Here is a 25,522-nt window from a genome sequence, read left to right on the forward strand (position 1 = left end):
CGCCTCATTGACATCGGTGTCTTTGGTATTGCTCTCCTATGGTTCAGATTCTACCTCACTAACAGACGCTTTTCCGTTAAACTCGGCTCTTCTGAATCCTCCCTCTACTCTCTATCGCAAGGAGTTCCCCAAGGCTCCTCCCTCTCCTCCACCCTTTTTAACATTTACCTCCTCCCCCTATGCCACCACCTATCTGATCTTGGACTTAAATTTTACATCTATGCAGATGATGTGCAAATCATCATCCCCATTCATGAATCTCTAACTGCCACCCTTTCCTTCTGGGAGAAATGCCTTGATTCCATCAACACGCTCCTTACCTCCCTCCAACTGGCCCTTAACTCTACCAAAACCGAGCTACTCCACATCCATTACCAGCAGACCCTTACGATCTCCCCCCTTAATGTCTCCCAGCCCTCAACCCCTTGTACGAAACCTAGGCGTCCTCATCAACTCTCACCTGAACCTCAAGAGCCACATAAGCGCTGTCATTAAAGGAGGTTTCTACAAGCTCATGGTCATAAAAAAGCTCAAGCCCCTACTTCACACCCATGACCTCAAAACAGTTATCCAAGCAACCCTCATAACTAAGTTAGACTACTGCAACTCACTGTACCTTGGCCTCCCCTTCTCGACCATCAGACCCCTCCAGATACTTCAAAATGCGACAGCAAGGATAATCAGTAATGCTCGCAAATCTGACCATATTACCCCCATCCTCAGAGACTTACACTGGCTTCCCATCCCCCTCCTGCATCTTGTTCAAAACCCTCACCATCATACATAACGCCTTCTACTCTCACAACTCCTCATGGCTCAACGAACCACTGCTACCAGTTCAATCTGCCCGTCCCACCAGAATGAACTCCAAATGCACCCTACAAGTCCCCACACTTAAGAAAGCCCGTCTTTCAGCAACAAGGTCCCGCGCCCTTTCCGTTGCGGGCCCCTCCCTCTGGAATTCTCTCCCTCCTGAACTCCGCCTAGAGCAATGCCCTTTCAAATTCCGCAAACTTATAAAAACCTGGCTTTTTCATCAAACCTTTCCGGATTAACTCCCAGACTGACCTTCACCCACCCCCTGCAGACCAGGCCCGCTCTTTCGTTAATCCTTTTACAATATCTAATGTATTCTGTTGATCTTGTTATCCTGTAATTTATTGTAATCTGTAAATTCAACTATAATCTACAATTTAATTGTAACCTGTCAATCCTGTTACCCCTTCCTCCTCTCTGCTATCTTGTTTAGGTTTCCATTACTCCCGGACCTCTATTAGTTGTCCCGTTCCCCCTTCCCCTGTTATTTGTAATTTCCATCTATTGTTATTATGTAAACCGATATGATGTGTACTTTAATGTCGGTATAGAAAACTTAATAAATAAATAAACTCAAGCCACTACTACACACCCAAGACTTCCGTACAATGATCCAGACGTCCCTGCTCTTGAAGCTTGATTACTGTAATTCTCTCCTCCTAGGACTCCCTTACTCCACTATAAAACCTCTGCAAATCTTGCAAAACGCATGTGCCAGAATCATCTATAACGCACGCAAAACAGACCACATGACCCCCATCCTTAAGGACCTCCACTGGCTCCCCATACCCCACAGAATAACTTACAAAATTCTTACCATTATACATAAATCCATTCACTCTCATAATTCCCATTGGCTTGATATACCCTTCCGCGCTGTACAGCAAAATCGACCCACAAGAACTGCCCATAAAGGTACTTTGCATGTGCCTTCCCTAAAAATAGCACACCTCTCCTCAACTAGAGACCATGCCTTATCTATTGCAAGCCCAACAAGATGGAACACATTGCCCATGTCTCTCCGCTTGGAAACCTGATCAATCAAATTGAAAAAGAAACTTAAGACATGGCTCTTTCAGCAAGCCTATCCTGACTAGTCTCTCTTCTTACCTATTTTATTCCTCTAGGCTGCTCACCTCTCCACCCCAAGAACCTCCCTTCCTGAACCCTATCCCCTGCCTGAACCTCCCCCCCCCCCCCCCCCCCCCCCCCCCCCCCGGAACTCATTGTTACTCATTACAGCTATAATTCTTGTAATGCTTGAAACAGCCCCCTTTCTGGAATACATTGTTACTCATTTCAGCTATATCTCTTCAAATGTTATTTAGTTTGATACAGCAATTCTGACGACAGTCATAACCTTTGATTCGTTACTCCTTTGCTGCTGTTTAGTTTTTTACTTTTTCGTTATATTCTCGAAACATTTGTTGTTGCATCTGAGCTGTACTTCTGTACTTTACTATGTTGCCCCCATCCCTCTTCCCTGTTATCATGTAATTTCACTACTTTTTGTTATAATGTGATGTACCTCTACGAACACCGGTATAAGAGTTTATAAATAAATATCTTAGTTAACTAGACCCAAATATGGTATAAATATGGTATAAAAAAATTTGCAAGTAATTAAAAGTATATGAAAAAATGTTCCACTTGTGGAACGTTGGTACCTAAAAGGTTAATCTAGTTCTGCGAGCATTTATTTATTTATTTATTTAAGGTTTTTTTATACCGGCATTCATGAACTCATTCACATCATGTCGGTTTACATAAAAACAGGGGTGCGAAGAATACAACCAAGAACATAAATATGCAGTTACAATTAACAGGGGCTGATGAACTGGGGTAGGAGGAAATAAAGAGAGATAGAGGAGGTTAATTATATACAAGTGTACAATATATATATGGAGTACAATATTGTGTGATGTGTGAGTATTGTGTGATGCTCCATTTGAGCCAATTCGGAGAGCGACCCTTAAAGACTTGACTCTCAAGGTCATTTTCTTAGTGGCCATCTGTTCTGCTAGGAGGATTTCTGAATTGCAGGCTTTGTCGTGCAGGGACCCTTTCCTTCAAATATCAGATTCTGGAGTCTCGTTGCATATGGTTCCTTCCTTTGTTCCGAAGGTGGTCTCTGCCTTCCATGTTAATCAGGCTATCTAGCTCCCAGCTTTCCCAGAATTGGATGCTTCTGTGCTGTATGCTCGAGAGCTTAAATTATTGGATGTCCGCAGGGCCTTGCTACGATATCTCAAGGTTACTAATGGTTTCAGGAGGTCGGATCATCTTTTTGTTTTGTGGAGCGGATCAAAGAAAGATGCCCATGCCTCCAAAGCAACCATTGCAAGGTGGCTTAAGGAGGCTATTGGGTCAGCATATATTATCAAGGGCCGTCAGGTTCCAGAGGGTTTGTGGGCTCACTCGACTCGGGCTCAAGCGGTTCATGGGTGGAGGCTCAGTTGGTGTCTCCACAGGAGATTTGCAGAGCGATAACTTGGAAGTTGCTGCATACTTTTGCGAGGCATTGCTGATTGGATTTGGGAGATCTGAGCTCTGGGTCCTTTGGTGAAAGTGTCTTGTGAGCGGGACTTTCCAGGTCCCACCCTTTCTAGGAAGCTTTGGTACATCCCAGGAGTCTGGACTGATCTGGGTACGTACAGGGAAAGGAAAATTGGCTCTTACCTGATAATTTCCGTTCCTGTAGTACCACGGATCAGTCCAGAACCCGCCCGGGTTGGAGGGGGAGAGTCCTTCCGCTCAGCTCTAGTCCTTTCAGCATATTTCTGTTCTTGGTTTGTTCATAACTCACCAAAATTTTTACAAGTTTTTCGCAAGTTTTTATCAAGTTTTTTGCACATAATGTTTTTGGCTTGGGTACAGATTAATACTGATCTACTGCAGGTGGCACCAGGGCTTATCAAGCAGTGTCAGCGAGGCTTTTCTCTGTCTCCATCTGCTGGCAGGGATGAATAAACCCAGGAGTCTGGACTGATCCGTGTTATTACAGGAATGAAAATTAGCAGGTAAGAACCAATTTTCCTTTCCTTATTTCTATTTTTTTTTCCTCAGACTGCAGGTTTTGCATCTACCATCTGCTGGAGATAAAAAAAAAAAAAAATACTGAGTGGACTGCAGGTGGCTTGGTTATATAGCCATGTCAGTAAAACTTTATCTATTTCCATCTGCTGGCAGGAGTACAAAACCCAGGAGTCTGTACTGATCTGAACTGGAAGGAACAGTAGTTCACACTTTCAAAGAGTACAAAGACCAGAGGACACAAAATAAGAAAATATATTTTTACTCAATGCATAATTAAGCTCTAGAATTCATTGTCAGAGAATGTGGTGAAAGCTGTTAGTGTAGCTGCGTTAAAAAAAAAAAAAGTTTGGACAAGTTCCTGGAGGAAAGGTTCATTAACAATTATTGTACAGTTGCAGAAATACACTGCTTATTCTTGGGATAAGCAGGTTGGAATCTGTCTACCCCTTGGGAACCTGCCAAGTACTTGTGACTTGGAATGATCAATGTTGGAAACAGGATACTGGGCTTTATAGACCTTTGGTCTGACCCAGTATGGCAAGTCTTATGTTCTTAATTGTCTAACATTTCATTCTAGACCTATGACATTGGTGTAACACACACAGAATGTCATCAGTATTCATAAATTAGGTTTTTAACACCTTTCTGCCTAATATACAGGTCGATCCAGTAAAGTGTGCTCCATCGGAGCGCACTGTCACCCTGCTCTGGACGCGTGTTTTCCCTTACCCCTTATTCAGTAAGGGGAGGAAAACACGCGGCCCACCCGCGGCACCTAATAGCGCCCTCAACATGCAAATGCATGTTGATGGCCCTATTAGGTATTCCCGAGCGATCCAGTAAGTAAAATGTGCAGCCAAGCCGCACATTTTACTCTAAGAAATTAGCGCCGCCCAAAGGTCGGCGCTAATTTCTTCCGGCGCCAGGGAAGTGCACAGAAAAGCAGTAAAAACTGCTTTTCTGTGCACCCTCAGACTTAATATCATAGCGATATTAAGTCGGAGGTCCCCAAAAGTATAAAAAAGTAAAAAAAAAAAAAAAAAATTTTTTTTGAATTCGGCCCGCGGCTGTCGGGCCGAAAACCGGACGCTCAATTTTGCCGGCGTCCGGTTTCCGAGCCCGTGGCTGTCAGCGGGCTCGAGAACCGACGCCGGCAAAATTGAGCGTCGGCTGTCAAACCCGCTGACAGCCGCCGCTCCAGGCCAAAAGGAGGCGCTAGGGACGCGCTAGTGTCCCTAGCGCCTCCTTTTCCTCGTTTGCACCGCGTCGCCTAATTTAAATACTGGATCGCGCGCGCCGGGAGAGCGGGCGTTAGTCCGCTCTCCCACGGACTTTACTGGATCGGGCTGATAGTAAAAGAAGAAAGCATTGAGTGTCCAATTCTTACCCCTCCCATTTTTTTTTAAGTGTACTGCCAAGGTCCCCCTCCTAATCCTGTTTGCCAGATATTAAGCCAGTATCCAAGTGCTTCTGGGCCCCCTCCCCTGCTGTGTCCAGGCCATGTCCTCTTGATACCTTCTGTAGTGAGTACTGCTGGATTTCTATCTCCTGTGCTGGTGCTATGTGGGTGAAGCTTCTGTTCTGTGCTGTTGCTCTTGTTTCTCCTTTTCTATTCCTGTATGAAGATTTCTTTCCCTATTGTTTGAGGTGCATTGTGACCCAGAATTGAATCTTTGAGGGATCTGGAATGTGTTCTGAACCATGTGGTGACAGCTACTCTTGTTATAAAGGTGCTCATTGTGTCTGATGTCTTGGTGATGGACTATAGAGTATCTGAGAACACTTCCACAATTGACCTAATATTCTGCACAATGCTGATGTTCCTGACCCTTCTTGGTGGCAGGCTAGAGAGAAGAACATTTGCTGGGAGGAATTGGTTTGTTGTAGAGGATACCAAGTCATTTTTGCTTTGAGACATTTTTATTGTTGGTTTAATTCATTTGTTATGTTAATGGTGATATATTTTGGGTTCCTGAAGCTAGGATTTTTCACAACTTGTTTTGATGTTGCTGAGTTTGTGCATTTGATTTTCTGCACCTTTGTTCCTATCCAAGTGTCTGCTGTTTGTCTATTAGCAGTAATATACCAACTTCTAGGTTTTCTGCTGCTATTTGTGAGAATGTTTTGTAACGGTATCCTGCAGGATTTGCTTGAGACTGCATTGTGCCCAGAGTGAATTGTACACTTCACTTTTGGCACTTCTCTCTCATATCCCATGCTGGCATCTCTACTTTTGTAGATGTGTTCTCTCTCAAGGGGTATTGTCTCCAGATAGGTTTATTTATTTTGCTCACACCATGACAAGAATGAACCTCACTCATAAGCCAGGGTATGTTGAATATGATATCAGTCTCTGAAATTTACTGTTCCCTGTACGTACCTGGATCAGTCCAGACAGTGGGTTATGTCCCCAATCCAGCAGATGGAGTCAGCACAAGCTTTGAGGGGGCGTATCCATATATACTACTACCCCCTCTGCAGGAGTTCAGTATCTTCTGACTCCAGCAGATGCGAGTAGGGGAATCAGGCTTCCCCTCCTTTTCCTTCACTTTCTTGCTTGATTATGGCTTGTTGTTGTCTTTTTCTGTGGATCAAGTTTGTATCAAGTTTGTATTAAGTTTAAAAAAAAAAAAAAAAAGCAGAGTTCTTTCAACTTCTGGGGAGTGGCTTATCTTCCTTGTCTCTTCTCTGCGGCCTTGCTGTTTATTTCTCGTTGCAGCCAGGGGTAAGTTTGTTTTTCCTTTGTAGTTTTTTTCCTTTACAGCTCAGCCCCCGGTGCCCGCGAAAGCCGGTGGAGCCGGCCTCTTCGCTCTTTACTCCCTCACCCGCGGCCATTTTACAGCTCCTCATGGGCTGCTGAGCCATTTAGGGAAAGATGTCTGGGGCGGGTCGTGTGGCCAGGAAGGCCCCCCCGCGGCACCCTCCTCTATTTTCAGACAGCGGGCAGTGCGGGCCGACCGGGCCCCCCCGCAGCGGCGCCTTTGTGCGCGTTGCCCCCCCCGTGGCTTTTTCTTTTCTCCTGCAGCGATCCCGATGCCGCGGCCGTCCCGCTGTGCGGCCTGCGGAGACCCGGGGTCCCGGATTTCCCGGGAGGGCATCTGTGCACGATGCCTTCCCGGGGGGGAAGGTACCTCACAGTCCCTGACTGATTTCTCTTTTTTGCCCGGGCGGTGCGGGCCGGCCACTCCGCCATTTTTGGCGGGAACGGCGGCCATTTTACATTCTGAGCGCCCTGAGGCGCAGGCCACGAGGGGGGAACGGATCCCTGGAGGCCACGAGGGAGAACGGATCCCTGGAGGACTCTACCAGCGGGGGTGTTCCCCCGATTTTGGTGCAGGAACCAAGCACCCAGAGCCAGGGAGCAGGAACCACGCCGCCCCCGAAGCGCACCCGAGCAGGCCGGGGTTCTCTCCGGAGTTTATCCTGCTCATGCATACCGCTTATCTGCAGGGGCTGGAAGCACCTGTGGGACCCCCCCCCCCCTCCTAAGATCCCTCGGATGTTGCCCTCGACGCCGGCCCCCCCCAACCCTCCGGGAGTGGGGGCCTCCCGCCTTCCTACCCGGGTCCGATCCACGCCCACGGCAGTGGGGGCGGTGCCAGACCCAGCGGGACATGGACTTGACCTCCCGGACGGGGGACAAGGGGACGGCACACAGGAGGGGGATGATCCGCGTACCCTACGCCTCTTCCAGAGGGAAGAGCTGGACGACCTCATCCCGCAGATCATCCAAGAATTAGATTTGGATCCGCCACCAGACCCGCCTGCCCCAGTAGCTCCCGCTGTCATCACTTCTTCAAGGAAGGGAGATCCTGTCCTGGCGGCACTCCGGCCGAGGGCTCGGGCTTTTCCCATTCATGACTCGTTTTTACAACTTCTCACCAGGGAATGGGACACCCCGGAGGCCTCCCTGAAGAGCAGCCGGGCTATGGAAAAGCTGTACCCGCTCCCCGAAGATTTTCTGGACCTCATCAAGGTCCCAAAGGTGGACTCCGCAGTGTCGGCGGTCACGAAGAGGACGACTATCCCAGTGACGGGAGGTGCGGCGTTGCGGGACACACAGGATCGTAAGTTGGAAGTTTTCCTTAAGCGGGTTTTCGAGGTCTCCGCTCTGGGTATGCGGGCGGTGATGTGCAGTTCGCTTGCCCAGCGGGCTAGTCTCCTTTGGGTGCAACAACTCCTCACGTCTCAGAACCTGCCGTCCGATGAGGCTGCCCAGGCAGATCGGCTAGAAGCCGCAGTGGCGTATGGGGCGGACGCCTCGTACGACCTTTTTCGGGTCCTCACAAGATCCATGGTTTCGGTAGTGGCAGCATGACGACTACTGTGGCTACGCAATTGGGCGTCTGATACGTCCTCTAAGTCCAGTCTGGGCTCTCTTCCCTTCAGGGGCAAGTTCCTCTTCGGGGAGGATTTGGACCAGATCATCAAGTCCCTGGGGGAGAACGCTGTTCATCGGCTGCCGGAGGATAGGTTTCGACCATCCAGAGCGTTTTCTTCTTCTCGGACCAGAGCCAGAGCGCAACGGCGCTACAGGGGCTACAGACAGACGGGCTCCCGGCCATCCGCCCCCAGGTCTCAGCCCTGGTTGCGCGCCTTCCGCGGGCATCGGCCCGCACGCACTACTCCCGGAACCGGGAACCCCTATACCAAGTCTTCACAATGATGCCAGTCTCGCCCACTCCCCTGTCCCCAGGATTGGGGACCGACTAACGTATTTCTAAGCGGAGTGGGCACGGATCACCTCGGACCAGTGGGTCCTGGATACCATAAAACACGGCTACGCATTGGAATTTGTCCAATGCCCCCCGCAGGGAAGTCCAATGCCCCCCGCAGGGAAGGTTCATCTTTTCCCCCTGTGGCTCGGACCTCAAGAGAGGAGTGGTGCAGCTGACTCTGGACAGACTCCGGGAGATAGGCGCTACTGCGCCCGTGCCCTTCGGAGAGGTGGGCTCGGGCCACTATTCCATCTATTTCGTCGTACCAAAGAAGGACGGTTCCTTCCGGCCTATCCTAGTCCTCAAGGAAGTCAACAAATCCCTTCGAGTCGTTCGGTTCCGCATGGAAACGCTCCGGTCAGTGATTGCGGCGGTGCATCGGGGGGAGTTCCTCGCCTCCCTGGACTTAACGGAGGCCTACCTGCACATTCCCATCCGCCCGGACCACCACAGTTTCCTTCGTTTCAAAATTCTGGACCAGCATTTTCAGTTCACGGCTCTTGCGTTTGGATTGGCGCCGGCGCTGCACACCTTTACCAAGATCATGGTAGTTGTGGCGGCAGCTCTCCGGAAGGAGGGCATCCTGGTTCATCCTTATCTGGACGATTGGCTCCTCCGGGTGAAGTCATTCGATCATGGACGCTCAGCGGTGACTCGAGTAGTACGGTTTCTACATTCCCTGGGATGGGTAGTGAACTTCTCCAAGAGCTCCCTCATGCCCTCGCAACGCTTGGGTTTTTTTTGGGGGCGACCTTCGACACCCTACTGGGCAAAGTTTTTCTGCGCCAGGACAAAGCTCAATCCTTGCGGGATCACACACGACGGTTCTCTGCGTTACCAGAGCCCACCTCCTGGGACTACCTGCAACTCCTGGGAGTGATGGGGTCCACCATCGACCTTGTACCTTGGGCTTTCGCGCACCTCAGGACCTTACAGTGGGCGCTCTTCTCCCGTTGGAAACCAGTATTGCAGGACTATCAGATGATTCTCCCGCTCCCACAGAATGCCAGGGACAGTCTGGGCTGGTGGTTGGATCCGCCGAACCTGGCCCGTGGCATGTCCCTCGATCTGCCAAATTGGGTGGTGGTGACCACCTATGCCAGTCTAGCAGGCTGGGGTGCAGTCTGCGATCGAAGCGCCACGCAGGGGACGTGGTCCACGGTGGAGGCGAAGTGGTCAATCAACCGTCTGGAAACCAGAGCGGTCTGGCTAGCTCTGCGACATTTCCTCCCGCTTCTTCGGAACCGAGAAGTCAGAATCCTATCGGACAACGCTACCACCGTGGTCTACATCAACCGACAAGGAGGCACGCGCAGCCCGCAGGTCGCGCTCGAGGCGGCGCTGCTGATGCAATGGGCGGAGCGTCATCTCGTCCGGCTAGCGGCCTCGCACGTCGCCGGTGTGGACAACGTCCAGGCGGACTTCCTCAGTCGTCAACTGCTGGACCCGGAGAGTGGTCTCTCTCCGACAAAGCAATGCAACTTCTCGTCCATCGGTGGGGGGCCCCCCACTTGGATCTGATGGCGTCCGCTCTCAACGCCAAGGCTCCACGCTTCTTCAGTCGCCGGAGAGAGCGCGGAGGGAGTGGATGCCCTGGTCCTCCCGTGGCCACCATATCTTTCTTTTCCACCATGGCCCCTGGTGGGCAGGATGCTCCGCAGAATAGAAAGCCATCAGGGGACCGTGGTTTTCGTCACCCCAGAATGGCCCAGGCGACCCTGGTTTGCGGACCTGCTACAGCTGGTGATCGACAGGCCAATCAGGCTGGGGCACCTCCCCCAGCTCCTACATCAGGGCCCGGTATTTTTCGAGCAGGCAGAATTCTTCTGTCTTGCAGCCTGGCTTTTGAGAGGCGCCGCCTTCGGCGTCGGGGCTACCTGGAGGCGGTAGTATCCACGCTATTGCGGGCACGAAAGACATCGGCCTATGTTCGAGTCTGGAAGGTGTTCGAGCTGTGGTGTACCAGCCAGGCCACGAGACCCGCTAAGGCTTCTGTACCTCAGATCCTTCAGTTTCTACAGGCGGGGGTGGAAAAAGGGCTCACCTATAATTCACTACGGGTTCAGGTGGCCGCCCTTGGTTCGCTGTTGAGCGATGGGGGCTCTCTTCTACAGCATCCTGACATTGCTCGTTTTCTCAAGGGTGTCAAGCATATGCGTCCTCCGTTGCGGGACCCTTGTCCCTCCTGGAGTCTTAACCTTGTGCTTTGCTCCCTGTCGGGACCACCGTTCGAGCCGCTGCGCAGCGCAACGATAAAGGATCTCACTCTCAAGACTGTATTTCTTGTGACCATCTGTTCCGCTCGACGCATCTCGGAGATGCAGGCTCTGTTGTGTAGAGAGCCCTATCTCCGTTTCTCCGACTCTGGAGTTTCGCTTCGCACTGTTCCCTCCTTCCTTCCGAAGGTGGTTTCTGCATTCCATGTGAACCAGACGGTGGAGTTGCTGTCCTTCTCTTCCTCAGAGCCGAAGTCTCTCCGTCTCTTGAATGTCAAGCGCACTCTGCGCCTCTATCTGGAGGCTACAAATGAGTTCCGAACCTCTGACCATCTCTTTGTACTCTGGGCCGGTCCTAAGAAGGGGTCTCAGGCCTCGAAGACTACCATTGCCAGATGGCTGAAGGCCGGCATTGCTGCTTCTTACATTGGGGCGGGTCGGACTCCCCCACCCGGAATCGTAGCGCATTCTACACGTTCTCAGGCGGCTTCCTGGGCGGAGGTTCGCTCGGTATCCTCGCAGGAAATTTGTAGGGCAGCCACACACGTTCTCGAGGCACTATCGTCTGCACCTCGCCTCTTCAGTCTCTGGACACTTTGGCGAGCAGGTTCTCCGAGCAGGCCTCGCAGGACCCCACCCAATTTAGGGAAGCTTGGGTACATCCCACTGTCTGGACTGATCCAGGTACGTACAGGGAAAAGAAAATTATTACTTACCTGCTAATTTTCGTTCCTGTAGTACCATGGATCAGTCCAGACGCCCACCGCGTTTGGGTTCTTGATCCTGCTCAGCTCTGCGCTGCTTCTTGCTCGCAGTGTTCTGTGTCTTCACAGTTGTTTCTTTTCGCTGTTTTTCACAGCTCCCTACAAGTTGGTAGGATGTTTGCAGTTACTTGTTGCAGTTACAATTGTTTTCATTATCTGTTTCCACAAACTTGATCCTTCGGGGGTTTCTACTCGGGCTTTGATATACTCGATACTGAACTCCTGCAGAGGGGGTAGTAGTATATATGGATACGCCCCCTCAAAGCTTGTGCTGACTCCATCTGCTGGATTGGGGACATAACCCACTGTCTGGACTGATCCATGGTACTACAGGAACGAAAATTAGCAGGTAAGTAATAATTTTCTTTTCCCTGTACGTACCAGGATCAGTCCAGACACCTGGGTTGTGACTCCGCACCAGCAGATGGAGACAGAGCAAGACTTGTCGGGCACCCTCACATATAGTAAGGCGCCACCCACAGCTCGTCAGTCTTTCTCTGTCTCCAGCAGATGGGGCAGGTTCACCCACAGGCTCTGAGGATCCCTGGGTAGTTGTTTAGCTAGTCAGGGTTGTTGGATTTGGTTTAAATTGTTTGGATTATTTAAAAAAAAAAAAAAAAAAAGGAAAATTACAGAAAAGTAGAAAGGCTTCGCTTGTCCTGAAAGCCTCCCAGGGGGGTTGCGAGGTCCTGAGGGGACTACCCCTCCCTGGTTGAGGCCGCTGCTGAGGGTTGAGGACCCAGCCTGTCTCTGGCAGCAGCGCCGGGGGTGACACCGGGGAGCCCGGTTCACTCACCCCCGCTGGACCGGACACTTCAGGACCAAGGTCAGCGGCAGGTAGCAAAAAAAAAAAAAAAAAAAAAAGGGGGACTTTGTTTTCTTTCTTGCCGTTTTCGCCATCTGTGAGGTTGGCTTTGGTTTTCGCAGGGGGAGCGTTCCGCGGGCGGTTTTTTGAATTTTTTCTGGTCTCTTAGCGGCTTCGGTGGTCCGGGCAGGTGCGGTGCATGCCGAGGGGCGTTACGGACCGCGCGTGCGGATCGACGGGCTTTATTTTTTCCTGTCTATCGGGCGGTGAAGGGCCGTCCGAGGGCGGTCGGGGAGTTCGCGCTCGACCGCGATCGCCGCCGCGCGCTGCCCCTGAAGGGGAAGGCAGGGCCGGCCTGTTCCCGCTCAGCGCGGGAACGGCGGCCATTTTAGAGTCCGTAGGGGAGGCCACGCGGTGAAAAATGGCGGCATGCCGCCGGCGTTGTCTCCCCAGCAGCGGGACCCCGGGGGGATCCCCCGCGGGGGGGGCTGCTTCCGCGACGGTTCGGAGTCAGGAGGAGGCCTCCTCCGCTCCTGAGGCCTCGTTTTCGTCGGCGTTGTCTCCCCAGCAGCGGGACCCCCGGGGGGGTTCCCCCGCGGGGGGGCTGCTTCTGCGGCGGTTCGGAGTCAGGAGGAGGTCTCCTCCGATCCTGAGGCCTCGGTTTCGTCGGCCCTCGCGGGGCTTTGAAGTAAATTAAAAAAAAAAAAAAAAAAAAAAATATTAAAAAAAAATAAATAAATTAAATAAATATTTAAATAAATATACGCTCAATGCGGAAGGGATCGTCGGTAAGGGGGTTCAGACAGTCGGTCTGATCCCCAGAAGAAGCGAGCGGGGGAGGGTCCACGGAGACCCGTGGACCTGCTTAGCGAACGGCGCTCAGGCCGCGGGGCCCCCCAGGAGACCGACTCCAAATCGGCTTCATCTGGGGACGAAGACCCTGATTAGGGGTCCCGCGGAGCGACGGTGCGCACGCGGACGCGGATACGATCCACTCGGGGCACGGCGAGGGCACCCCTGCGGTGGAGGGTGCCAACCCCAAGGTGGTGCGCTTGTTCCGGAAGGAGGAACTCGCACCGCTTACTCCGGCTATTTTTTTTTTTGGAAGTGGGTGTGGATGCCCCACCCATGGAGCCTAGAAAGGATTTACCAAGATGGACCCGGTGCTGTTGGGCCTGACGGGACCCGCGTTGGTTTTTCCGGTCCATTTTTCCGCTTCGGATATTCTCCTTCGAGAATGGGACACCCCGGAGTTGGGCTTCAAGGTTAGTAAAGCTATGGACAAGCTGTATCCGTTGCCGGAGGACACGTTGGAATCCCTGCGTCTTCCGCGAGTGGACGCAGCGGTTTCGGCGGTCACTAAACGGTCGACGATTCCAAGGATATCCAAGACAGAAAGCTGGAGTCTCAGCTCAAGAAAGTCTTTGAGGTTTCGGCTCTGGGCGCACGGGCGGCTATTGGTAGTATTTGCCCTGAGAGCCGGCTTGCGCTGGGCTCAGGTTCTTCAGGCCAAGGCGAGCCTCTCGGGTGAGGAGGCGGAGCAAGCGGACAACTTGGAGGCAGTTATTGCGTACAGCGCGAAGGCGATGCACGACCTTCTGCGGCCTTCGGCTAGAGCCATGGTCTCAGCAGTTTTCGGCACAACGTCTCCTGTGGCTCCGTAATTGGGCGGCGGATGGATCTTCCAAGGCACACCTAGGCTCGCTCCCTTCTAAGGGGAAGTTGTTATTTGGCAAACAACTGGGCGACCTGATGCAGTACTTTGGTGAAAACCGGGCGTTCAAGTTACCGGAGGACAGATACAGGGCCCAGTCTTCGTTTTCCAATAGGTCCCGCGTTTGTGGGCCCAGGAAGTCGCCGCCACAGAGATCGTCGGGGGCCCCGTATCGATCTAGTTCCTCTCGTCGGTCGTCGTGGTCCCAGTCCGTTCGAGGAAGGACATTTGGACGGCAAGGCGGTTCCTTGTCGGGGACCAGTCCGAAGCCCGCCAAATGAATTGCGGAGGGCCCCTTCCCCGCAGCTGGCTCCATTGGTTACACCGGAGGTAGGATCCAGGTTGGCGCGGTTTTACGGGAATCGGGCCAGGAGAATCACGGACCGGTGGGTCCTCAGCGTGATAAGACACGGTTACGCGTTACTTTTCGGCTCGGGTTCCGGCGGACAGAGTTCTGGTGTCCCCTTACAAGGCAGGCATCAAGCGTTGGCAGTTCGGGATACGTGGCGACGCCTAGAAGACCTGGGCGCGGTAGTTCCCGTGCCTCCGGGTCAGCGTCATCTGGGCCGGTATCCATTTACTTCATAGTGCCAAAGAAGGAGGGCACTTTCCGACCCATCCTGGACCTCAAAGGAGTCAACAGATGTCTCCGCGTCCCTCGATTCCAAATGGAGACGATCCGCTCAGTCATAGCTTCGGTTCGACCAGGGGAATTCCTGGCGTCGCTGGATCTGACGGAGGCTTACCTCACATCGGCATTCGACCGTGCCATCAGCGAACGCCCCAATTTGGACGATTGGCTGATTCGAGCCAAATCCGAAATGCAGTGCCGACTGGCAGTCGACAGAGTCCTGCAGCTCTTGCGGTCGCTCGGATGGGTGGTCAATCTCGCCAAAAGCCGGCTGGTACCCACCCAAACCCTGGAATACTTAGTAGCGCGGTTCGACACGACGCAAGGCAGGGTGTTTTCCTGTCCATGGAGCGGGTCTGCAAGCTGCAGGGTCAGGTGAGTCGTCCGCAGGTGTGCGATTACCTGATGGTGTTGGGATCGATGGCGTCAAGGTGGGCGCTAGTCCCTTGGGCGGTCGCTCATCTACGTCCAGAGGCCGGTGTCCGAGGAGTTTTCTCTTCCCCTCCCGCTCACGGATCAGGCGAGGTCCAGTTTGCAGTGGTGGCTCAGAACCGACAATCTGACACGCGGAGTGTCCCTGCTCATGCCCTCCTGGACGGTGGTCGCCACGGATGCCAGCTTATCCGGCTGGGAGGCGGTTTGCAGGGGCCGCTCAGTGCAGGGACTGTGGTCCAAAAGCACAGTCACAGTGGTCCATCACTTGCTGGCAGACCAGAGCGGTCACGATGGGCGCTACACTCGTTCCTCCCATTGCTCCGGGGGACTTCGGTCAGAGTGTTGTCGGACAATACGACCACAGTGGCGTATATCAATCGCCAGGGCGGTACAAAGAGCCGTGCGATGGCGGAGCAGGCGCGGCTGCTAATGCTCTGGGCGGTAAGAAATCTGATCAACGTCGCGGCGTCCCACATCGCCAGAGTGGACAATGTCCAAGCGGATTTCCTCAGTTGGCATCGGTTGGAACCAGGGGAGTGGGAGCTGCCGGAGATGGCTTACCACCTAATTTGCCAAAGGTGGGGAACGCCACACATGTTTTTGATGGCCACCGCTCAGAACGCCACGGCTCCCCGATTCTTCAGTCGACGGAGAGAACGTGGAGCCGAAGGGGTAGATACGCTGGTACTCCCTTGGCCCACGGACGTTCTCCTATATATATATATATGTGTTCCCTTCCGGGCCTCTGATAGGCAAAGTCCTTCGTCGAATACAATCGCATCCGGCGGAGGTGGTCATGGTCATGGTGGCGCCGGACTGGCCAAGACGGCCATGGTTCGTGGACCTTTTGCTCTTGGCAAAGGAGGCTCCTCTCCGTTTTCGGGGGGATGCGGCTCTCCTGCGGCAGGGTCCGATATGTTTGGAGGACGTGGCTCACTTCTGTCTCGCGGCGTGGTTTTGGGAGGACACGTTTAAAGACAAAGGGATATTCGGATGCGGTGGTAGCTACCTTGCTGAGTTCTAGGAAGCGGTCTATGTCTTTTGACTACGTCCGGGTCTGAACAGTGTTTGACGATTGGTGTAGATCGCGTGACGTGAATTCGGGGTTACCATCCGTGCCGGATGTCCTCGCTTTTCTTCTGGCATGCAGCGCCCTCCGAGTACAGGTAGCGGCGCTTGGCTGGCTCCGAGGAAAGGTGCACGGTCGGTCGCTGGCTCATCATCCAGACGTGGTGCGTTTTGTTCTTCATGGAGCTACGCATTTGTGGCCTCCGTTGCGGCACCCTTGTCCTTCCTGGATTTTAATTTGGTGCTCTCGGCTCTGTGCACGTCGCCTTTAGGAGGGCGGCACTAACAGACCTTACCCTGAAGGTGGTTTTTTTCTTGTAGCAATGGCGTCGGCGAGGTGCTTTTTCAGAGTTGCAGGCGTTGCCTTGTCGAGAGCCGTTTTTTGGGCTTCTCGGATTCTGGAGTCTTTCTAAGGACCGTTCCTTCTTCCCTCCGAAGGTGGTGTCTGCTTGTCTTTTGAGCCCGACGGTTGAATGGCCGGTTTTCCTGAGGGCCCGCGGGCTGATCCGGACGCCCAGGTGTTGGAGAAACTTGATGTCCACAGAGTTCTGCTCAGTTACCTGGAGGTAGCAAATCCTTTTTGGGTTTTCAGACCATCGGCGCTGCTTCTCGAGCGGCAATTTCTCAGTGGCTGAAGGCAGTTATTTCTCCTGTGTACCTATTGGAAAGGTAAGCCTGTTCCGGTGAGCCTCTGCGCTCACTTGACGCGCGCTCAGTCCACCTCGTGGGCGGAATCTGCGCAAGTGTCGCCACAGGAGTTTCGCCGGGCGGCAATTTGGAAGTCGTTGCATACGTTTGCTCGACCCTATCGGCTGGATGTTCAGAACCTGGATTCAGAGGGTTTCGGGGGGAGAGTTCTGCGAGCGGGACTCTCTGGTTCCCACCCTCGGTAGTTCAGCTCTGGTACATCCCAGGTGTCTGGACTGATCCTGGTACGTACAGGGAAAGGAAAATTAGTTTCTTACCTGATAATTTTCGTTCCTGTAGTACCAAGGATCAGTCCAGGCTCCCGCCCAAGTATTGTTTTGCGGTTTAGGAAGAGTCCGCTCGGTTGGTTTCGATTGTTTTCAGTATCTGTTGTTGGTCCTCTGGTTCTGGAAGTTCTGATCCAGCTGGGGGTTTTTTGGTTGAATCTGCCCTAGTGTGGGGCGGTAAAGTTAGTTAGTTTGTTTTCCTTGCAGTTTTGCTTTGACATTCGTAAGACTGACGAGCTGTGGGTGGCGCCTTACTATATGTGAGGGTGCCCGACAAGTCTTGCTCTGTCTCCATCTGCTGGTGCGGAGTCACAACCCAGGTGTCTGGACTGATCCTTGGTACTACAGGAACGAAAATTATCAGGTAAGAAACTAATTTTCCTCTAGTGCTTGCCTTAATACTTACTTTGTGCCAGAAAAAAAAAAGCTTCCTTTTGGAGTTAATATGATGTATAGGCAACATACCAAAGTGCACCTGGAAGTTCCTTTTAATCAGGCCTGTAGCTCCCAATTCAGTTGTGACTATTTCTTTATATTTTCTTGGTCTCTGATTGCATCTTTTGATACTGGAGGATCGTCTCTGTTTCCATATGTTGTACAGAATAGTCACTTGGAACTGATACCTCTGTTAGCAATGCTGTTCTTGTGTTTTTTTTCTTCTTTATCAATATGTCAGTTTTCTTGCATCATGCTTTTTATGGGTTAGAATAGGAATGCACCAGTTGATCATAACATCTTCATTCTCTGCAATTCTGTCAGGGTTGTGTTTCCAGTGTTTTCCTGATATAGCAGCGTTATGGTGGTCACAATGGATGAGCTGTGCCATCTTGTGCCTTTCTGTATACAGATCTTCTGACAGCATATTACACGTAGTGACAAGATGTGTGGGACTGTTCCAGTTTGGTTTTATAGATTTTTCAGTTATCGTTTACTGTGATTTTTCTTTGCTAGCTATGAACCATCTTGTCCGTAGTCCACTGTCCTGTGCTGCAATTATTACTCTCATCTTTAGGTTGTTCACCTCATCTTAACCAATCTTGTCAGGTCTTGCTCTACTAGTAATTGCAGGAGGAAATCTTTGTATTTCCTGATATATTTGTGCTTTAACCAATTGTTTCTTCTTGCTTGCTATTCTGACTCTTTAAAGAGTTTTTTGTTTTGTTTTTTTTTTTTTAGCTTGCTTTGCAACTTGTATTGTCTTTCCCCAAATACTCTGGTAAATTTTCACTTGTTAGTTCTACTTGTTGAAATAATTGTCCAGTCTTGAGGATGGAGACCGATTTTTGGCTGTTTAGCACTTTTTGAGTGTTTGGATTTGTTGATGCTGTTAAATATGCTTGGAGGCCTATAATAAGCAGCTCTGTATGTATAATCCATTTATAGAACATAGAAACATAGAAATGACGGCAGAAGAAGACCAAACAGCCCATCCAGTCTGCACAGCAAGCTTTCACGCTTATTTTTCTCAAACTTATCTGTTACTCTGACCGCTGAGGTCAGAGCCCTTATTGGTAACTTTTTGGTTCTAATTTCCTTCTACCCCTGCCATTGTTGTAGAGAGCAGTGTTGGAGCTGCATCAAAGTGAAGTATCAAGCCTAATTGGTATGGGGTAGTAACCGCCGTAATAAGCAAGCTACACCCACGCTTGTTTACCCAGACTAATGCAATTCAGTCCTTGTTGCTAGTTGTCTGACTATAAATCCTCTTATCTTCATTCCCCCCTGCCATTGAAGCAGAGAGCTACACTGGATATGCATTGAAAGTGAAGTATCAGGCTTATTTGGTTTGGGGTGGTAATTGCTGCAACAAGCAAGCTACTTCCACACTAATTTGTGAATGCAAATCCTTTTTCCTACAATTCCTCTTGCCGTTGAAGCATAGAGCAATGTTGGAGTCGCATTAACCGTGTATATGTTTATTGAATAAGGGTATTAATCAGCAGGTAGTAGCCAACATTCCCGCAAGCCACCCCCATGCCTCTTCTTTTCATTCACATCCTCAAGACTTTATGGATCCATAGTGTTTATCCCACGCCCCTTTGAAATTCTTCACAGTTTTGGTCTTCACCACTTCCTCCAGAAGGGCGTTCCAGGCATCCACCACCCTCTCCGTGAAGAAATACTTCCAGACATTGGTTCTGAGTCTTCCTCCCTGGAGTTTTAAATCGTGACCCCTAGTTCTGCTGATATTTTTCCAATGGAAAAGGTTTATCATTGACTTTGTATCATTAAAACCTTTCAAGTATCTGAAAGTCTGTATCATATATCACCCCTGCTCCTCCTCTCCTCCAGGGTATACATATTTAAGTTCTTCAATCTCTCCTCATAAGTCATTTGATGAAGACCATCCACCTTTTTGGTCGCCCTTCTCTGGACCGCCTCCATCCTGTCTCTGTCCCTTCAGAGATACGGTCTCCAGAACTGAGCACAGTACTCCACATGAGGCCTCACCAAGGACCTGTACAAGGGGATAATGACTTCCCTTTTCTTACTTAGATATTCCTCTCTCTATGCAGTTAAGCATTCTTCTGGCCTTAGCTATCGCCCTGTCACATTGTTTCGCTGACTTCAGATCGTTAGACATAATCACCCCAAGGTGTCTTTCCTGCTCTGTGTACATCAGCCTTTCACCCCCCATCGAATACATTTCTTTCGGATTTCCACACCCCATATGCATGACTCTGCACTTCTTGGCATTGAATCTCAGCTGCCATATCTTCGACCAGTCTTCTAGCTTCCTTAAATGCCGTCTCATTCTCTCCACTCCTTCCGGCGTGTCCACTCTGTTGCAGATCTTAGTATCATCCGCAAATAGACAAACCTTACCTTCTATCCCGTCTGTGATGTCGCTCACGAAGATATTGAACAGGACCGGTCCCAACACAGACCCTTGTGGCACTCCGCTCATTACCGCTCTCTCTTCAGAGTAAGATCCATTTACCATCACACATTGTCTTCTGTCCTTCAACCAGTTTGCTATCCAGGTCACCACCTTGGCACTCACTCCCAAGTGTCTCGTTTTATTCACAAGCCTCCTGTGCGGGACCGTATCAAAAGCTTTGCTGAAATTCAAGTAGATGACATTGAGCACTCTTCCTCGATCTAATTCCCTAGTCACCCAATAAAAAAAGTCTATCAGATTTGTCTGACAGGACCCTCCCTTGATGAAACCATGCTGCCTCTGATCCAGCAATTCTGCTGCTTTGTAGATAGTTCACTATTCTTTCCTTCAGCAGTGACTCCAATATTTTTCCCAGCACTGAAGTGAAGCTAACCGGCATGTAGTTTCCAGCCTCCTCTCTGCTCCCACTCTTGTGAAGAGGGACCACCGCCGCTCTTCTCCAATCACTCGGCACCACTCCCGTTTCCAGGGATCTATTGAACAGTTCACGCAGCGGAGCCGCCAGCGCATCTCTGAGCCTCCCTCAGTATCCTGGGATGAACCTCATTAGGCCCCATGGCTTTGTCCACTTTCAGTTTTCCTAGCTCTTCCCATACATTCTCTTCCGTAAATGGAGTTTTATCCATTCCACTCCCCTCCAGTTTCTTGTTACCTAGCGACAGTCCTTCTCCGGGGTCTTCTTTAATGAACACTGAACTGAAGTATTCGTTTAATATTTCTGCCATTTATTCATCTGTCTCCACCCATTGATCCTTTTCACTTTTCAATTTCACTATACCACTTTGGACTTTTTTCCTTTCACTGATGTATCTAAAAAAATGTTTTGTCACCTTGCTTCACCTCTTTGGCAGTCCTTTCTTCCGCTTGACTTTTCGCTTTCTTGATTACTTTCTTCGTCTCCCTCAGTTTTACCAGATATTCTTCCTTGTGATCCTCCCTTTGGGATCTTTTATATTTCTTAAACACTGTTCTTTTATCTTTTATTTTATCAGCCACCTCCTTTGAGAACCAGATAGGTTTCATTCTTTTCTTGCTTTTCTAACATATAAGTTAGTCGCTTCATTAATTGCTCCTTTTAGTCTGGCCCACTGTTCCACAGCTCTCATTTTCTCCCAGCCTTCTAGTTCTTCCTCCAGGTACTTCCCCATTTCAACAGAGTCTGTGTTTTTGAAACACACAACCTTGGTCTTTGTGCGATTTCTCCATATCGTATTAGTGATATGAAACCATACCGTTTGATCACTGGTGCTGAGGTCGGCACCCACCCAGACATTAGAGATATTATCTCCATTAGTGAGCACTGAATAGAGAATAGCTCCTTCCCTCATAGGCTCCATTACCATTTGTTTGAACAGAGCCACTTGCAGAAGGGATTCTCCAGTTTACATCCGGTAGATTAAAATCTCCAACAATCACCACTTTTCCCTTCTTACTCATCTTTTGGATGTCTTCAATCAGTTCTCTGTCTAGTACTTCCATTTGATTTGGAGGCCTGTAAACCACGCCAATAAAAATGGATGCCCCATCTTTTTTTAGGCCAGCCCATAACGCTTCTTCTTTGCCCCATCTTCCCTGCAGCTCGGATGCTTGGATATTGTTTTTGACATAAAGAGCCACTCCTCCCCCTTTTCTGTCCTCTCTGTCCTTCCTTAATAAGTTATATCCTGGTATGGTAGTATCCCAATCATGTGAATCCGTGAACCACGTCTCTGTGTCAGCAACAATGTCCAAGTCCGCCTCCAACATTAGGGCTTGCAGGTTTGGGATTTTATTGCCCAAACTACAAGCATTTGTGCACATAGCTTTCCAGCTATTCTGGTACAGGTTAATGCTTTTCTTGGACTCTTCTGTGTGACTTATTTAGCGGACTATTGTTATTCACTTTGCCTTTTTTATTGCATTTGAATTTGTATTTGGGGTTGACATTCTAATGTCCTACTGTCACTGACTATTTGAACAGCATTTCTGCTGGCTACTTCAATCTCTTTCTCAAGAACTTCTTCGGTATTTAATACAGAGAAGGCGTTCTGTACTTGTGTCACTTGATAAAGTGTGTGTCTCCGCATCACAGGTCAAATTCTACCAGAGCCCACTGTAATCCTGTTGTTTTTTTGAGTTCCTTAATGCCCTGTGTGAGGGGGGGGGGGGGGGGGGTGGTAAGACCTGTGGACTGCACAGCTGTGAAGAACGGGTGTTGGTGGGTCCCAGGTCTTATCCTACCTGAGCCCATGGGGAATTAATTCCTGAATAATGTAAAGTGGGTGAAACTTTCTTTATTGCATCTAATTCAGCTTTAACTTCAGCCAGCTCCTTTTTCAAGGAAGAGAGTTCTGAACAAATGGGGCAAGCCCTAACTTTCAAGATGATGTCCCTCAGAATAAAGGCTCCACAATAGTTACATTGGATTGTCCTCATTTTGGTAAATGTATTTGATGGATAACACCTAAGGAAATACCAATTTACTAATTTATCTTGTTGCCAATTATGTATTTAGGCAGACTATATCAGAAAAACAAACCTAGGGGTGGTTGGGAGTTAAACAGTTAACCCTTGGTCAAGGTTGTTCTCAGGACTCTGTATCTGCAATTGAGTTTGATAAGACCCTCCCCCTGATTGGCTTACTAAGTTAAACTTTTTCTTAGCTGGACACAAGAAGCTTTAGTGCTTCCTGTCTCCTGGCTAAGCACAGCCCACAAAGGATCAGATTGACCCCTGGGGCAAAATAGCTCACTTTCAGGTTTCAATATCAAATCTGCCCCTTACTAACAGACAAGGCACAATCTTTGGCAAATATAAAGCTCTTTTACATTAAGCACAGGTAAATAACAAAATAAAATTGCACATAGATTCAGCGAGGCTCTGGTTCCTGAGAATCCCAGCTCCAAAGAGTTTCAGTTCCCCAGCCCATACTGCATTCAGCTCTTGGAATGTACAATCTTAGCAACTTCATTCTTGTAGATTACTTGGTTGGCATGAAGGAATTTTCTTGTTCATACATCCAACTATTTAAATATTTGAGGCCCATCTACAATTCCACAACTGTAGGAGAGTGCAGGGATTGTAAGTTAATTGATACATTATATCTTATTCCGTGCTCTTAAAGCTCTCTTTAATATCAATTCTAGTCTCTTGTAGTATTTTTTGCCGATCTTTTGTCTCAGTAACTTATGCTAGATTGTTGTATCTTCTTTAAATCCTACTTACCTTCCTGCTGAAATTCTTTTATAGTAATATAGTAATGAGCCAGAAAAAGAACAAATGGTCCATCCAATCTGCCCAGCAAGTTTCTCATGGTAGTAATTGCTGCTCTATGCAGGTTACTCCCATGTTTCTGCTTAGTAACTGCCAAAAGAAAGATGGGAGTGATAATCCACACTCAAAAAATATTGTAAAAATAAGAGAGGATGGTATATGTAGTTGTCTTTTAGAAAGAATTCATTCACTCTAAAGTAATCATGAACAATTTGTTGATGAAGAGACTCCTGAGTTTCAAACAAATATATTCTAAAGATCAAAATGTTCCCTGACATAGATACCGTGTTTTGCCAAGAAGGCTGCGTCAAGAGGGTGTAAACCCAACAGTGGTTGAGCTGTGTAAACAACAGCTCAACCACTGTTAGATACATTCGGGATCATAGCAGGAGCCCTGGTTACCTGCAAGCCTTATGTTAAGGGTAGTAATATTTACAAATAAAACTAACCAACTATCAAACAGATAACAAAATTACTGCTAGCAACACTTCTTGATAGTTAAGACAATGCTGCTTGAACATATTTTAATTTTGGTCTTGGTTGTATAAGCAGCCAGAGATGAATATGTTAATCTTCAGCCAGAGATGTTTTCAATTTTTCTTAATTTCCTTTAAGGAAGGTCGCCTTAGCAGATTTGTCCAAACTGAATGTAATCTTGATGTCATATGAAGCTTTCTCTTCGTTCCCATGCCTCTTTCATTGTCCAGAAACCTTATTTATTTAGAAAATATGTATCAATTGCCATTCCAAAGGTTATTTATTTTATTTATTTATTTAGAGTTTTTCTATACCGGCATTCGTGATTAAAAATCACATCATGCTGGTTTACAGATGTTATGGCGATTTACAGTTCAATAAATAAAATAATAAAACATAACCTCATATTTCAGAATACCATAAAAAAAATACAAATCTCAAAAAACAAATCTAAATTACGAGTATGCAGTCTGATTCTGACAAATGGCCCCCTAGCCCCTCAGACTGGCATCTGTAGTCAGTTACAGATCCAGAATTTCCAACTCCATCACTTTTGACAAATTGTCCTATGAAAGCCATCAGGAAAGGTTTGACCTGGCTTCTCCAAAGAGAGGTAATTGATTCTCAGAATTCTCTGCCTGTGGGCTCCAGTGGGAAAGAAAGGCTGCCTGCAGCAGTCATAAGAACATACAATTTGCTCTACTGGGTCAGACCAAAGGTCCATGAAGCCCAGTATCCTGTTTCCAATAGTGCCCAAGCCAGGTCACAAGTATCTGTCAGGATCGCTAGGGGTAGATTGATTCCTGGCTATTTGTACCTCTCATGTTTGTATCCTGTCACCTGTTTGATGTCTTTCGCTTTGTCTCTTGCAGGCTTTCTTTGACAGTCACCCAGCTCCCTCAGCAGAGCGCACAGTGCAGCAGTGCTGTGAGAACATCCTCCTGAATGAAGCCTGGCTGAAGCGGGATGCTGAGGCAATGCATGAATATCTGGTCAATCGTGTTGTGTGAGATGTGCTCACAGCTGCTGCAGTCTCATCTCCAGGAAGGGACAACTACCCAATGGTTTGTTCCTTGCCAGAGAATCAAAGGCTTCTCTCTTGCCAGAGTGGGGGATGGACAGTGGATGCAGTTAACTGGTTCCTGCTCAGAATTAATTCCTTTTTAAAATTTGTCGACAATTCAACAAAAACACTCAATCTGTAAATACAATAGTAATAAAATGTAGAATAAAGAAACTGTGACTGTTCCTCATACCTTTCCTGTGCTGTGCCCTTTGTATAACAGTAAGAAGGGGGAAACTTGAGGCCACTGGAAGAGTCTGGGCAGGAATTCCTTAAGGGCTCCCAGGAGCTGAGTGTATAAATGGTTTAAAGCTGACCCATGGAGGAACTTGCTAGAAGACTCACTCTGTATGGCAGGTAGCTGATACGAGTTTATGAAGAATAAATCTGTGTAAGGGGGGGCGGGAATCTATATTTTGGAAAGAGTAAAATCGGGGTGGGTGTTTACTTGCAATCTGTGTTGCAGAAAAAAAATCTACTATTCTTGATTCTTTCTATGGGGAGGGGTGGAGGCCTAATTCATGTAACCTTCCATTTATTTATTTATTTAGTATTTTTTATATACCGAGGTATAGCAGAGTTGCCTTCACTCCGGTTTACATACAAAAAACATGTTACATTGAATGATGTTTGAAATTTAAAAATTTCAAA

At 49.1% G+C, this 25,522-nt stretch overlaps 1 protein-coding gene across 3 annotated transcripts in view; it reads left to right on the plus strand.

Moving 5' to 3' along the window:
• Positions 1–25,063, plus strand: part of LOC115073621 (puromycin-sensitive aminopeptidase-like) — a 325,446-nt gene extending 300,383 nt beyond the window's left edge. For all 3 annotated transcript variants that reach the window (XM_029572186.1, XM_029572187.1, XM_029572185.1), the window contains one exon: positions 24,681–25,063. Coding sequence is in view for 1 of the 3 variants with exons in the window: in XM_029572187.1 (XP_029428047.1) it covers positions 24,681–24,818 (138 nt within the window). In the remaining 2 variants the exon portion in view is untranslated. The remainder of the gene's footprint in view (positions 1–24,680) is intronic.
• Positions 25,064–25,522: the final 459 nt, after the last annotated feature.

This window comes from Rhinatrema bivittatum, chromosome 12, assembly GCF_901001135.1.
Source record: "Rhinatrema bivittatum chromosome 12, aRhiBiv1.1, whole genome shotgun sequence".
Lineage (NCBI taxonomy): Eukaryota > Metazoa > Chordata > Amphibia > Gymnophiona > Rhinatrematidae > Rhinatrema > Rhinatrema bivittatum.